Below are 13,574 nucleotides of genomic sequence, written 5' to 3' on the forward strand. Positions count from 1 at the left end.
GAAATCTCTGAGCTTCAAAATCTTAAAATTTGTGAGAAAAGCTCCAAAGGTTTTAGATTAGTCACAGAAATTTTCTAGAAAGAACTGGGAAATTTCTGATTTCCAAAAGACGAAAAAAACGGAGAAATTTAGAGATCAAGCTAAAAAAACAAATTCTAGAAAAAAAACTTGAAAATTACTCAAGTAATTTTCAAGTAACTTGAAATTCTAAAAAATTCTAATTTTTTTTAGAATTTTTTATTCTAAAAAAATTCTGAGATTCGTCTCAAAATTTGAATCAAATCTATTTTTTTTTGTCAAAAAAATCTAAGATTTTTTTTGACAAAAAATCATATCATATTGATCATATTGTCTAGGAAAAAAACATTGAAATTTCTGAACTAAAAAAAATTTAAATTTGTGAGAAAATAACTCAGAAATTTGCTAGAAAAAAACAATTGAAATGGGAAAAAAATTAGACTTTTTGAAATTTTAAAAAGTTGAAAATTTTCTCGTTCCAAAGCAGATCAGTTCACTCCTGAGTGTTAGAAGTAAAATAATCTGATCTAGTAATTTTTCATCAATATTAATGAATTATTTACTTATCAGAAACTTGTATTTCTTGCTGAAATGTTAGTTGTAATTTAGTTTTGTCTGTAATAAAATATTCGCACTTGAAACTAGATCAAAATACTTTGTAAGATTCTGTGTTTTTGCAGTGCAATCCCGATATCATTCACACCTCATGCAGACATTGGTTCAAAGTAATCTGTGTTTTTCTGAGGAATTTGAATCTGACACTGAATCTGTGGAGGAAGTTAAATGTTAAGGCAGTTCTAATGTAATATTGACACATTAAAATGTCATATATAAATGTTCTAAACCAATACCTGCAGTATTTAAGCAGCCATTTATTCATGAGTTTATGAATCAGGTTGAGATCTTCCTTATTTATGTTTCTTCTCTTTGCAGACACGAAGCTGCCCGTCTCCCTGCTCCCGTCCAACACCAGCTCCCTCCCCTGGCCCGTCATCATCGGCATCCCGGCTGGAGTAGTCTTCATCTTCGCCACGATCCTGCTGTGTTTCTGCCAGAGCAGGAAGCACTGCCCACCTCCCAGCGCCGCGCCGCCGCAGAGCTCCCACCGCGTGCCGTACCGAGAGCGGGACCGGGGCTGCCCCGCGCCGTCCTCCAGCTCCTCCAGCCCGGACAAAGACTGCCTGAACTACGAGGACTACCTGGCCCAGCAGCAGCTGCTCCTCAGCCAGGCCGGACCCAGCGTCCCGCCCAAAATCTACCCCAAAATCTACACGGACATCCACACGCACACCCACTCCCACGTGGACGGGAAGGTGCACCAGCACCAGCACATCCATTTTCAGTGTTAGCCTGAACTGCCATCCTTCATCAAGAACGCTTGCTTGGAAAACCCAGAAAAAGTGTGTTACCCAACAAAACTTCCACATCCTGGTGCTTTTTCTACCTGTTAGAAGCTCACACTACTTTTACGCCGACTTTGGGTTTTCCTAAACGGATGTTTGGGTCCGACGAGCGCGGAGGATGCAAACGAAAAGGGTACTAAAGGTTCACAGAAGGGCTGGTTTAAAGCTTTGACTCAGGTTGTTTGTTAAAGATGCATTTGTTAGGAATGCTGACCACTACCGTTCTCCATCCCACTCCCACTGGTAGCTGTTTATGGCATGCAGACGTTGCCAAAGACTGCAAAGGGTGGAGGGATTGTGTTCCCACCCTCCATGTAAACTGTTCTGGTCCTCTGTAATCTTTATTATTTAACTTTCTTTCTGTAGGTTCCCATTATTAGTCTTTAGCATGTTGGGACGAACCGGCAGAGACCACCTCCTTATCCAACAACAGTTTATTAAGCTGTAGTCAGAATATTTAATTTATTTTCTTAAAAATGTATCAAAGGTTTATTTTTCAGAGTAAGTCATTTTTCATATCTATGTAATATTAATAAAGTATACTGTTTGTGTATTGTACCCTTTGAATTCATCATTTTAAACCAATTTATGCCAGTATTTAGGCATTTTCTGTATGCAATTTATTTTTGATAATTTTCTTTGACATTTTGAACTTTCATTTGGGTTTCAACCTTTGCTAAAAAAAACAAACATCCCAAGCCTTAAAAAAAAACAAAGCAGTTTCTTAGCTGTTAATGTTTCTAGGTGTTTGGAAAATTATCTGTTTAAAAACCTGTGGATTGTTAAGTCACATTTCAGGTGCACCTTTTACCTAACAACCCAACCAGAGAGCTCCAGTACTTTTGGTCAACTGGAAGGAGCTCAGAAAAAAATGTAATGAACATGTTTTGTAGTCACAAGTTGCAAATATTTTACACCAAGTTAACTAAATGTTCATTCTCTTGAAACAGATTTCTTTAATTTTATGGGGGTTTTGTCAGTTAAATGCATTGTCAAATACATTTTAATTATCAGAAATATATTCAAAATAGGGCTGAAACGATTACTCGAATTATTCGAGTATCTCCATTCTTAAAATTACTCGAGGAAAATGTATCTGCCTCGAAGCTTCGTAAGTTATGTTTTATTATTTTAGCGCACCGTGTTGCGTTGCACATCGCTCCCATTTCCGCTTGAGTTGTTGACAAAAGCTAACTGTTAGCATCATAACGTCCAGTTTTCAAGTTCGGCCCTGGAAGATTTTATTTATTCATGATTATGTCCGGGTTTTTGTCGTTTTTCGGGGGACCAATAAGCATCCTTAAAATGACGGGAGGATGCTTGGGGTACGGCAGCTTTTCTCTTCCCGGAGCTGCTGGTTCAGAGCGAACGGCGGAATTATTTATACAGGTGAGCGGATAGACTGCTGGCGGCTGTGTTTTAGATGTGTAGCTTAACAGACAAACCGGAAAAATAAATTTCATATTATCCCGGTCATAACAAATGTGTGGCAGAGCGCATCGTGACGGTACGTAACTGGTAGATGTTTCTGTATTACCAACTATGGCATCAAATCTGTCGCTAACATGAACACCAGAGATATAAATGTCTGGGCAAGGTGACAGTTCGTCTGTTAAACTGAAGATTAATACATAAACCAAAAGCTGGAGTACAGACATTTTTTATGAGCGTATTTGTGAGCCTGCCTCTTTATTATTAAATTGAATATAATTTCAGATTTTTGTATTACTTTTCTCCAGGTTAACTTATAAAGTGAGCTATTCTTACAGGTTAATTTTCTAAAATACAGAAAAGTTATTGTTAGGGAAGCTCAAACGTGAAAATTTTGACTGACATTGCTATCCAATAGTAATACAGCTGTTATGTTAGATTTACCCATGTTTTATTTTATCTCTTATCTGATTACTTGATCATCATAAGAATAATCAATAGATTACTCATTACTAAAATATTTTACAACATCCCTATTTCAAAATATGTAAATGGAAATTACTGTGACATGACCTGCCTTTACATTAACCTTAAAATTGAGGAATTTGATATTTCAAAAGGAAATTTGCTTTATGTCAAATAATGTGAAAAGATTGTTTTTGGCGCTGATGAGGTAGTTTCAAAATTACTTTGCGAAGGGTCATGTGATCAACAACCGGATGCTACTACTGGAGAAAACGCCTAAATTTATTCATGTGTGATTCTAATTATATTTCTTGTTAATGGAAACGTTGTAATTGCGGAATTGTGTTTTTTCAGCTTTAGTGGCGTATCAACAGTTTTGTACATGTTTGTAATGGAAATACAGCAATGGTAACAGTTTTAAGTTTGTAAAAGTTAGCTGTAGCTTTAAGAATCTTTTATATTAGTCTTGTGCTTTATTCTAATTACAAGAGAAACAGAATTGCACTGCTTTATCCATAAAATTAACAGATAATCACGTGACCTGGTTACACTGTGGTAACAAATCCACATCAAACTTTTAGTTTTTAAATTTAATAACTGAAAGAACCTTTAAAAAAACAAAACAAAAAAAAAAACTAGGATTCGCTTGTGAATCTGTTCCTGTTGGTTAGGGGTGCAGAATGGGATCATGTCAGGGTTTGCCCCGGTGTCCTGTCTCCCTTTGAGTGGGTTAAAGTGTGTGTGGGTGAGTGCCGGGTCGGTCGTGTCCAGACACAGGTTCTAGTCTCACGGTGGCTCTTTAGATGACTGACGTGTACACCGACCGACCCTGCAGCATCTTCTCCCCCTCCAGCCTCTTTCAGGTCCAATCTAGGTAGGGTTTCCTTTCACCATTCAGGAAGCGCATTGTGCCGCTGTGGGAGTGATGCGACAGGAGCCTGTGATTGCTCGGGGAAGAAGGGGAGCTTTGTGTTGTTTAGTTGCAGGAACCAGCGTTGGCTCCAGACAGATGACGGGACAAAACGGCGAACACCGAAAACTATAACGATGCTCTAATGTTACATCGGCGTCCATAACTACTGGATACGTGTTACAAGTGGAGCAGAACACTGCCCTCTAGTGGTGCCTGCTTAAATAAAATGAGACTTTAGAGAAAATATTGAAATTTGTAAAGTGTCTTTATTATACAGTCTATTAAAACACAAAAAAGAACAAACAAACGTGAAGCAGAAACAAAAAGTATTTAGAGTTGAGCTCAACCTTTCTGCACTTTTGATATTAGCTCGTCGCAGAGCTTGGTGAGCTCCTCCACTTCTTTTTCCTGAAACAAATTCACATGCAGATTTTTTAAAATTTAAAAAATAATATATAAATCAGTTCACACTGATGATCACTCACTTTCTGATCAAGGCTTTTCTCCAGCGACTGAGTCTTCAGCTGCTCCCGCCGCAGCTGAGCCTGAAGAGCCGAAACCTCCGCCTTATATTTCGATCGAACTTCAGCAATTTCCTCATTTGCGCTAAAAAAACAAAGTAAATTTTAGTCTCTACAGCCAAAACTATTTATCAGATTAACAGTGATGAATGGACTACTGAAATAATAGCCAACCAATTTGGTAATCATTTGTTAACTGAACCATATAAACTAAAAAGAGGCTGTTTGCTGAAAAAAGAAGAAAAAAAAACAAACAAGAAAAAGAAAAAACAGCTGCAATTAATACTGAACTACAAAATACTAGTACGATGGCGTATTAGGGTTACTGTAGATGAAATAAATACAAATAAAAACTCAAATTTAGACACTAATCTCAGAACTTATCTAGGGAAAAAAATCTTGAAAAATTCAGTTTGGAAAATCTAAAATTTGCTACAAAATACTTTTGAAAGTCAAATTTCCAAGTTTTTTTTGGTTTTATTTCCATCCATGATGGCCCGAATACGCCATAATACTTTTAAAATGCTAGAAGATTACTTGAAGCAAAGGATGCATCTGCAACTAAAAAATACAAACGTACGCTAAAGGAACGCCATGTTATTTTAGGCAATATAATATTTTCTTATTTAAAAAGGGAATTGATATTTTATCTTTAAAAGTATTTCCAATATTGTAAAAAAAAAAGTTTAAATGAAGAAATCTGATGAATTTTTGTAATCGATTAATCAATAACCAAAATAATAGTTAGTTGCTAATGCGCAGCTAAAACCAAATCCGAGTTTTGGCGTCTTACAGGTTGATCTTCTCCTCGGCGTGAGCCTTCAGCGTCTGGTAGCGCTGGTCGCCCTTTTTTATCCTTTCCAAGTAATCCTGCGCGCAGGATTTCAGCGTCTCTTCATTCTGGCAGAGGGAGAAAAAGGATTTTATTTGTTTCTTTTTGCTCCCATCCAGAACCAAAATGGCGGCGTTCCTCTGAGAATCGGACCTTTTTGTAGCCCTCCACCACCTCCTTGTACTTCTCCAGCCTCTTGAACATTTCGCCCAGCGACCGCTCCATGGCGTTCAGGTCGCCGGACACCTGATCCTTCTCCATCAGAGCCTGGCTGAGCTTCTTCTGCGCCTCCTCCCGCTCCTTCTCCTGACTCACTAATTTATTCAAGAGGAAAAATAAAATACTTTTAGGGTTTTTAAGGAAAACAAAAACCAGAGGAATAAATCAGATGTGCTTTATATAAACTCACCATTCATATTTGCAATCAGCAGCTCAAACTCTGCCATTACTTTTCTATTGAAGAAGATTTTACATGAAATTAGAGTTCAGATAGTTCAGTTTGACCATCCTCATGTTCTATGAATAATAACAAATCCAAAGTGGGTTTTATAAGTGGCCCTTAATTAAAATAACTACTTTAAAATCCGTAAAAGTGAAGAAAATAAAGAGAGGAGCATTTTGATAATACGCTGTAAAATTATGTAAAACTTTACCTCCCAACCCCAAAAAAGAATATCTTAAAAAAATTAAAACAGACCAAAAAGTTAAAATTAAAAACAAACAAAAAACATTTTAGTTAAAAATGATTTTAAAAGAAACAATACAGAATAAGGTTCAAAAAAGGGAATCTGAGAAATGGCAGAAGTAATCATGTTTGTCATTTCAAGTTATTCTGATTTTTAAGCTGAATTAAAACATTTGTAGAGCAATAATGAATATTATAATTTTTTTCATTCATATTTAATTACACAGCTTGTTGTGGTTACTGTACTATCAATGTATTTACCATATTTCAAAGTAGATAAAGATGCAGAAGGACTTGAGTAGCAAAACTTAACATTTTATTTTTCTAGACCTAAATATCATTAAAACTAATTCCAAGCAGCTGAGAAAGTTTGTAAAAGCAAAAAACGTAAAGTTAGCATTCAAAGCTCACCTCATTTCTTGACCATCGTCTTGCAGCTTTTTAACCTTGGCGTTCCACTGATCCTCTTTCTCCTTGGCCTGTTTGAAAAAGTTTAAGTAACTTTTATTATCTTCACATTAAATCTGATTAATGAGTGAAAACAGAACCAGAGTGGCATAAAAATCCAAACCTCTGCCTGCACCCTGGCGATGGCAGCATCCATGTCCTTCTGGCTGTACTTCAGAACCTCAATGATGGCTTCCTCTGCAGGTTTGGGGAACGGAGGGATGAGGCTCTGCAGGATTGGAGGCTGAGAGCCAGAAGAAGAGACGGATGAGAACCAGGCAGGAGCTCCGACACCAAACTGTTTGACTCGGATTCAGACTCACTGCAGCCGCTGCGTCCTCCACCAGTTTGAAAACATCTTTCTGTTCGGCTGACTCCTTCTCTGCTTCACTGAACCTGTAAGGTAATTATCATGTTAATGTCTAAAAGAAACTGAATGTTGTGGAAGAAGAAGTTCTCTCCTAACTTAGCAGGTTAAAGGACGGGTATCATGCATTTTCCCGACACGAAGTGCTATAGAAGTAAAGTATATTATGTTCAGTTGTTAAAAATGAGCATAACTCAAAATAATTTTAATTTTAAAATTGGCCTCCGTCTCTTTAAGAAGCTCCTACTCTTTCCGACACTTCAGTACATCATAGCAATGCTTCTGAACTAAAATCACTCCAACCATAAACTGCTTGATGCTCATTTTTCCCAGAGGCTGATATTAATATCATCATGCAGCATTTTTAGCCTGGCCATTTAATTCCCTTTTTCTCACATAAACCAGTTTAATTTGGCCAAATCTTTAATAAAACTGCTCCTTCCCACATATATTTTAACCTTTATGGAAAAAGTTGCCCATTTCAAACTGTTGCCACCTTTAAAACCCACAATGTCGGCGCTCCAGCTCATTAAAACCCTGATTTTGCTTCAACAAGCTGACAAAATCCTTCCCTCATGTCATTTAAAGACAACATTTCTGCTTTTATTTTAGCAACGCATAACTCTATAAAGGTCAGGGTCATTCAGCTGCAGCAGGATCCCTTTAAATAGCAGACGAAACTCACAGGGTTCCTATAAATCTTCCCTTGGGACATTCCAGAACTTCTGTAACCTGAACCACACCTACATGTTGAAGCTTTTACCTTTAAGGGTAAACGCTGCAGCTGATTTTAACATAAAGTCTCTAAGGTTTGTTCTAAAAGTTACAGTGTAGATGTGGGATGGAAAATTTTAAGGTTACAGTGAATATGAGTGAATCAGCATGTAGCAGGCAGTGTTATGGGTTTTGCTCATGGGAAAGTTTTCTGAACTCTGTATTACAATAGAGTCATTTAATCGTTTCTCTGCTATGCACTCCCACGAACATCCTTGAATGTTTAATTTCCCGTATGAAAGAAGACGTTTATGCTTGCAATCCACTTTGTAACCAAGTAGATTGTCAAACAAACCGCTTTCAGAGTCTGACGCTGCAAAGCCTGAGAATAAATGTTGACAGAGAAAATGTATCCTCTCTCTGGTTTTTGAAACAGTTTTTCTTCACTCTTTGTTAAAGATAATTTCCACAGCAGACGTAGAATAATGTTTGGCAGCAGAGTTGGGGTGTTTTCACACCTGATAGTCCAGTAGACTCAGTTTGATTCGGGACCAAAATTGCAACTTTTGTTACATTTTCAGCTGCTGCTGTTCTCTGTGTCAAACAAACCAAACCTTTTGAAACATATGTTCCCCTCCCCGCCTCCGGGGGCGCTGCAACAATTACCACTGAAGAAAATGGCACCAAAACCTCTGAAGAAGACATTACTTTAGAAATTCCTTCCTCAGTAAATGTAAACAATAATGAAGCAGGGTCAGATTTTAGTGGTTGTGCGATTTCTCCCACCAATGTTCGACTCTCACGTTTGTTTTGGTTGTTTCTACCCACAATGCCCTGCACTGCAGTTCACTTCCTGCTTTTGGAGCAGTCTCCAGTCCGCCTGGCTTTCACATACACATTGAACTGCATCAAATTTCACTTCATCCGAACAGAGATCGAGGTTTTCAGGCGGACCAGGAATCGCATCAGTTTGATTTCATGTTCACACCTTTGCAAAACAAACCGAACTTTCTAGACAAACAAACTGCAGTTTGACTAAAGTGGACTAAAAAGGGCTATTCATCTTTAGCTTAATTTGTTTGGCTACATTTTTAAATTAAACAAAGGTTACAAGTATTGCTAAGAGTTTATCCTTGATAAATAAAATATTTTCAGATGCTTATGGGTGGTGTAATGTATGCAAGGGTCTCCTCTAGTATCCATTGGCAACAAATCAGCATAAATGAAGACAGCAGTACAAGCATACCATGCAGAAAGGCCAGCAGGGGCAGCAGAGAGCAGCTGAGCAGCAGGACCTGCAGGTTTCTTTGGGCTTTCTCTCAGAAGCGGATCAAACTTTAGGTACAACGACTGCTTCCTCAGTGCCGACTCCTTAAACTGCTCAGGGACAAAAAACTTTTAAATATCTTCACAGCAGAAATGCAGATAATTTAGCTACCATGCTGTACTTACATTGCTGCTGGAGCCAAACTGTTCGAGGTAGTCAATCTGCCCATCAAAGTCGTTGGCCATGACTGGAACAGAGCAGCAGTAAAGTTAGAACAAATACGGATCCGACAGATTTCCAGCATCAGGAGAGTAGCAGCTTTCACTCACACATGCTTCCAGGAACAAACTCTTCATTGGAGTCCAGAGGGCTCATCTGATGCTTGAAGGGAACCTGGGGTTTCCGGCTCCTGCATTCACCTTCCAGATCTTTCTCTGACGCCACGCCATCTCCCAGCTGACATTTAAGGGGAATTAAAGTTTGTGTAAATAAGCAAAGAGAGAAGGAAGTTTGAGAGCTGCAACAAACTCAATCTCTGCTCACCAAGGCTTCATGAGGCTCAGCAGGAGGCAACATCTCTGCAGCCCTGCAGGGAAAAAATTAACAAAACAACTCAGATCAAGGCCAGAGTTACAGAAAATGTTTTCTTTGTAAGTTTTCTGGCATTCAACAAATAACTAATTTTGGTAATTCTAACTGGGCTAAAATAAATTTTTAAAAAAAAGTCTGTTTTAACTTCAGACAGTAAGAAAAAAAAATTGAATTTTTATTTGGTGTATGAAAATATTTGGTTTCAACTGTAAATAACTTTCATAAATTTAGGCTTTTAATCAAACATATAATTGCATTTTATAACAGTGCAATTTGAATATCAAACACTTTATTGAAAATCAAGGATTTTTCAGGATTTCAAGGACCTATACGAACCCTGCAACAGATTTACTCACTTCTCCGATGACGCAGCTTCCTGTTTCTCCGGATTGTTTATTTGTTCTGTGGGATCCGGTTCCTGTTGCACGGGGGTGGGAACGCTGCTGGGAACGCCGCTGGGAATGCCGCTGCTCTTTGGAGAGTCAGCGATGCTCGTTTTGGTGCCGAATGGATTGAAATTCGGATCATCGAACTTCTCAAAGTCGAAGGAGTAGGAAGTTTTGGGAATCGGAGCGTCAGCAGCGTCACTGGGTCCGGCTTTCCCAACGGACTCTTCGGATGGTTTAGGATCAGACGCCGGTTTTAATTCTTTACGTTTTCCATCGGTGGATCTCTTGCCGAGCTTTTTAGGCGGCGGCTTCCGCTTGACTTCGGCGCCGTCGCTGAAGTTGAACTCGAGTTTGATCTGCCCCTTTGGAGGAAGGATTTTCTCCTCGTCAGGAGCTGCAGCAAGTTTGCTTTCCTCTGCAGGTGGATCGTCGTCGGCCACCTTTTTTCCAACTCCAACAGGTGAGTTCTGGATTTTAGAGCCTCCGGACTGGAAAGGGTCGATTGTGTCGAGGTTGTCAAAATCCAGCTTGTAGGATCCCTTTGCTGGAAGAGAGGCGTCCTCGGTGAAACTGCCCGATGCTTCCCGTTGACCAGAGCTTGCAGACACTTCATCAGGTTGCTTTTCGTCAGGCGTAGCCGAGATGACGTCCTTTTCTCCCGTCGCCACGTTCACGATGACCACGCTGCTCTCTGTGGAGACGTCCGCCAGCGAGTTTTCCATGGACTGTGTGAAGGGCAGCGTGTCGTCCAGCAAGGCTTCGGCTCCCGGCTCCTCTGTGGGCGTCTGCCGGGCCTCGCTGGGATCATCGGCAGGCCTGACAGGAGACACCGGCATCTGTTTGGAGCCCTGGAAGGGATTGATGGCGTCTAGGTTATCAAAATCCAGCAGGTAGCCGCCTCTGCTCTGAATCGGCATGTTGTCGTCAGGAAACGATGACGGATCTGATGGGAGAGCAAATTTATTATCGGTTGATTTATACACAGGACTAAGGAATAAGGTAAATAGTTTATTTCTCAGATAAATTACCTTGTTTTGGAGGTTCAGTTGGTTCATGTAGTGGGGTGCTGGAAAAAAAAAAAAAAAGGTGTTATTTAAGCCTGTCGCAAATAATCAGTTAAAATTAACTTGATAATTTCCGTTATGATTACAAATATTTTTTAAGGACAACTTTATTTTCAGAGACATTGTTTTATTTATGTTTTAGTTGTTTGTTTTTTTTTAGCTTCATTTTAATCAAAGTATTGTATTCTTGCAAAGAACGTCATAATTAAAACAGCGCATAGAACAGATGGTGTAAGTGAGTTTTGTTTCCGTTTTATTTATTGCTTTTGGTTGTTTTGTTTTATTATGGATATTGAAAGCATCTTCCAGTTCCAGTGCAGACTTGTGACTTGTGTAAAAATGTTTAATTTATTAGTCTCAAAAAGGGTGAATTTGCATTATTATCAAGCCATTATATGACTTGAAAATAGTGTCTAAGTTTACAATTTTATCCTAATAATTTCTGGGACAAATCATCAACCAGTAAAGTTTGTTAATGTGACAGACTTGGTGTTACTTTTTTTTCTTCAAATTCATAATCCATTTCTTACTCCGATTTCTCCAAATTATAGGAGCCGATGGCTTTCATGTTCTCGTCCACACTGGGCATAACGACGGAGCTGCTGGGGGAAAGAATCCTTCTAGTCACCGGATCTCTTCTGGGGGTCTGAAAAGAAACCTGAACAAAACCATTTAGTCAGGGAAGTATCATCACCTGCTGCAAAATCTATTAAAAAAACATCATTTTAAACCTGACTGTGTTCATAACTCATAGATCTGAAGTTGCATGCTGTGCTCGATGAATTAACTAACAGTTCTGTACCTTGGAGTCCCTCGGCATGGTCTTACTGGGCAGGTTCTCCGTCTGACGCAGGATGGACGGCCTCCCTGTGGGCTGATCCAGGGAAAATATGTCCTGAGACAAGCTGCTGTGCTTTCCTGCTGTGATGACCGCAGAGTTCTCTTTGGCATCCACAGAATTCATCCTGTTAGAGAAGAAGAAGCAAAATGACGTTTCATGGGGGATTTAACGCCACTCTGCGTGAGGCGTCACTCTGAAAGCTGCATGCAGATGATAAGACTCTTCCTGTTGAGGCTCGTGACAACAGAGTGATCCTGTACTCAGGGTAAAGAAACTGAGGCCACACTGTTGTGTTTGACTTGAAGACCATTTTTATTTTTAAGGAAATGAAAGAGAACACAATTTGTGACTTGGTTGTTTTCAGGAGAAGAAAGAAAATATAATCAAATTAAGATAGGAAAATGTTTTGTATAGTAGCCTGACGCTGTGGTTCTTAAATTGTGCAATAGGTCTGGATATTTTGGTATCACCCAATTATAAAAAGGTAAATATGAAGCCATTTAGTTCGAAAGTAGAGCTGATAAATGGAGATGTTAGAAGGTTTTGGATATGAAGAAAGGCTGTTTATGAAGCATCTGAACTGGTTCACAAAATAGCCTGGGGGATGGGTGTGCAGTTTATGTGACAAGGGCAATAAAAAAAACAAAAACAAGAAGACCAAAACTGTTTTAGTGTAGCCGTTTGCAAAACAGAAATTAAACTAAAATTTAATTAGTTTAATACATCACCAAAAAGTGAAATTCTAACTTATTGTTGAGGTTAAAAAATAATAAAACTGCATTGCCACGATATGACCACCAGGTGGCACTGATATCATTACTTAAACTAAACGGATAACGTTCAATTTCAGGGGGAAAAAAACCATGGAACTACACAACAAAAATAACTTTCCATAGATTGACATACATCTCAAACAGCAACTGAAATCATCACTGACAAATACAAGGACAAAACGCTTATCCTAAACACAATGTTCACCTTCAGCAAATCTTTTACGTTTTAGTTACTTTAATCTTCTGTTTAACACACATAAAAATTTGATTTATTCTAAGATACAGTAATATCTCACTTTTACCATTTATTCCAATGATAACAAAGATGGGTCAAAAAATAAAAAAACAGGCGTACTGATATTATGACTGCAGACTGAAACCCTGAAAATAGCTTGTGAAGTCATGTAGCTGTTAGCATGTGAATCACATCAGCTGAACGATCTCATGTTTTCCTCTCTGTTTAATTATAAATACTTTTACGGTACATTTTACCACTAACATCCATTCACGCTAAGCTTCAACACGGTGTAAAGTAAAAGTTTTTTACATTAACAAAGACATCGTCAAGAACAGTTAGCATTAGGCTAACTGTCAACGGAAAAACTACAACCAGTTTAAACTGAGAAAACAATTCACACCCGTTACACACTGAATTAAGATAAGGTCAAAATTCACCACCTACCTGAACAATACTGGACACTCAGTTTGAAACAAGACCTTTTCTGGATGTATGAACGGTAGTATCAGCAGTAAATACTGACTATTACTTATTTGAAAATCCCTCTCCAGTGTCTGGCACATACGCAGCCGTTTGGAATTTAAAAGTCATGAAACGCACCAATCAAATTGATCC

At 38.7% G+C, this 13,574-nt stretch overlaps 2 protein-coding genes across 3 annotated transcripts in view; one reads left to right on the top strand and one right to left on the bottom strand.

Moving 5' to 3' along the window:
* LOC106956959 (fibroblast growth factor receptor-like 1) overlaps nucleotides 1–1,979 on the top strand; it is a 46,108-nt gene extending 44,129 nt beyond the window's left edge. Inside the window, exon 7 of the mRNA XM_015048098.1 lies at nucleotides 952–1,979. Within this exon, the coding sequence (XP_014903584.1) occupies nucleotides 952–1,367 (416 nt within the window). The 3' untranslated portion in view covers nucleotides 1,368–1,979. The remainder of the gene's footprint in view (nucleotides 1–951) is intronic.
* Nucleotides 1,980–4,476: 2,497 nt separating this feature from the next.
* tacc3 (transforming, acidic coiled-coil containing protein 3) lies at nucleotides 4,477–13,558 on the bottom strand. Of its 2 annotated transcripts, none has more exons than XM_015048112.1 (17): nucleotides 13,404–13,558; nucleotides 11,910–12,072; nucleotides 11,638–11,765; nucleotides 11,072–11,109; nucleotides 10,011–10,986; nucleotides 9,607–9,649; nucleotides 9,393–9,519; nucleotides 9,249–9,310; nucleotides 9,043–9,173; nucleotides 7,039–7,111; nucleotides 6,840–6,944; nucleotides 6,680–6,747; nucleotides 5,993–6,036; nucleotides 5,737–5,897; nucleotides 5,545–5,651; nucleotides 4,716–4,836; nucleotides 4,477–4,638 (listed from the first exon to the last, which is right to left on the bottom strand). In XM_015048112.1, exons 1-17 carry the CDS (start codon nucleotides 13,520–13,522, stop codon nucleotides 4,573–4,575), a joined length of 2,532 nt encoding a protein of 843 aa, XP_014903598.1. In that variant the 5' UTR covers nucleotides 13,523–13,558; the 3' UTR covers nucleotides 4,477–4,572. The 2 variants fall into 2 exon arrangements, with proteins under 2 accessions (XP_014903598.1, XP_014903597.1); XM_015048111.1 differs by having other exon boundaries at nucleotides 6,840–6,959.
* Nucleotides 13,559–13,574: the final 16 nt, after the last annotated feature.

The sequence above is a fragment of the Poecilia latipinna genome, unplaced genomic scaffold (assembly GCF_001443285.1).
Source record: "Poecilia latipinna isolate Pla-1442-1.1 unplaced genomic scaffold, P_latipinna-1.0 Scaffold860, whole genome shotgun sequence".
NCBI classification, from domain to species: Eukaryota; Metazoa; Chordata; class Actinopteri; order Cyprinodontiformes; family Poeciliidae; genus Poecilia; species Poecilia latipinna.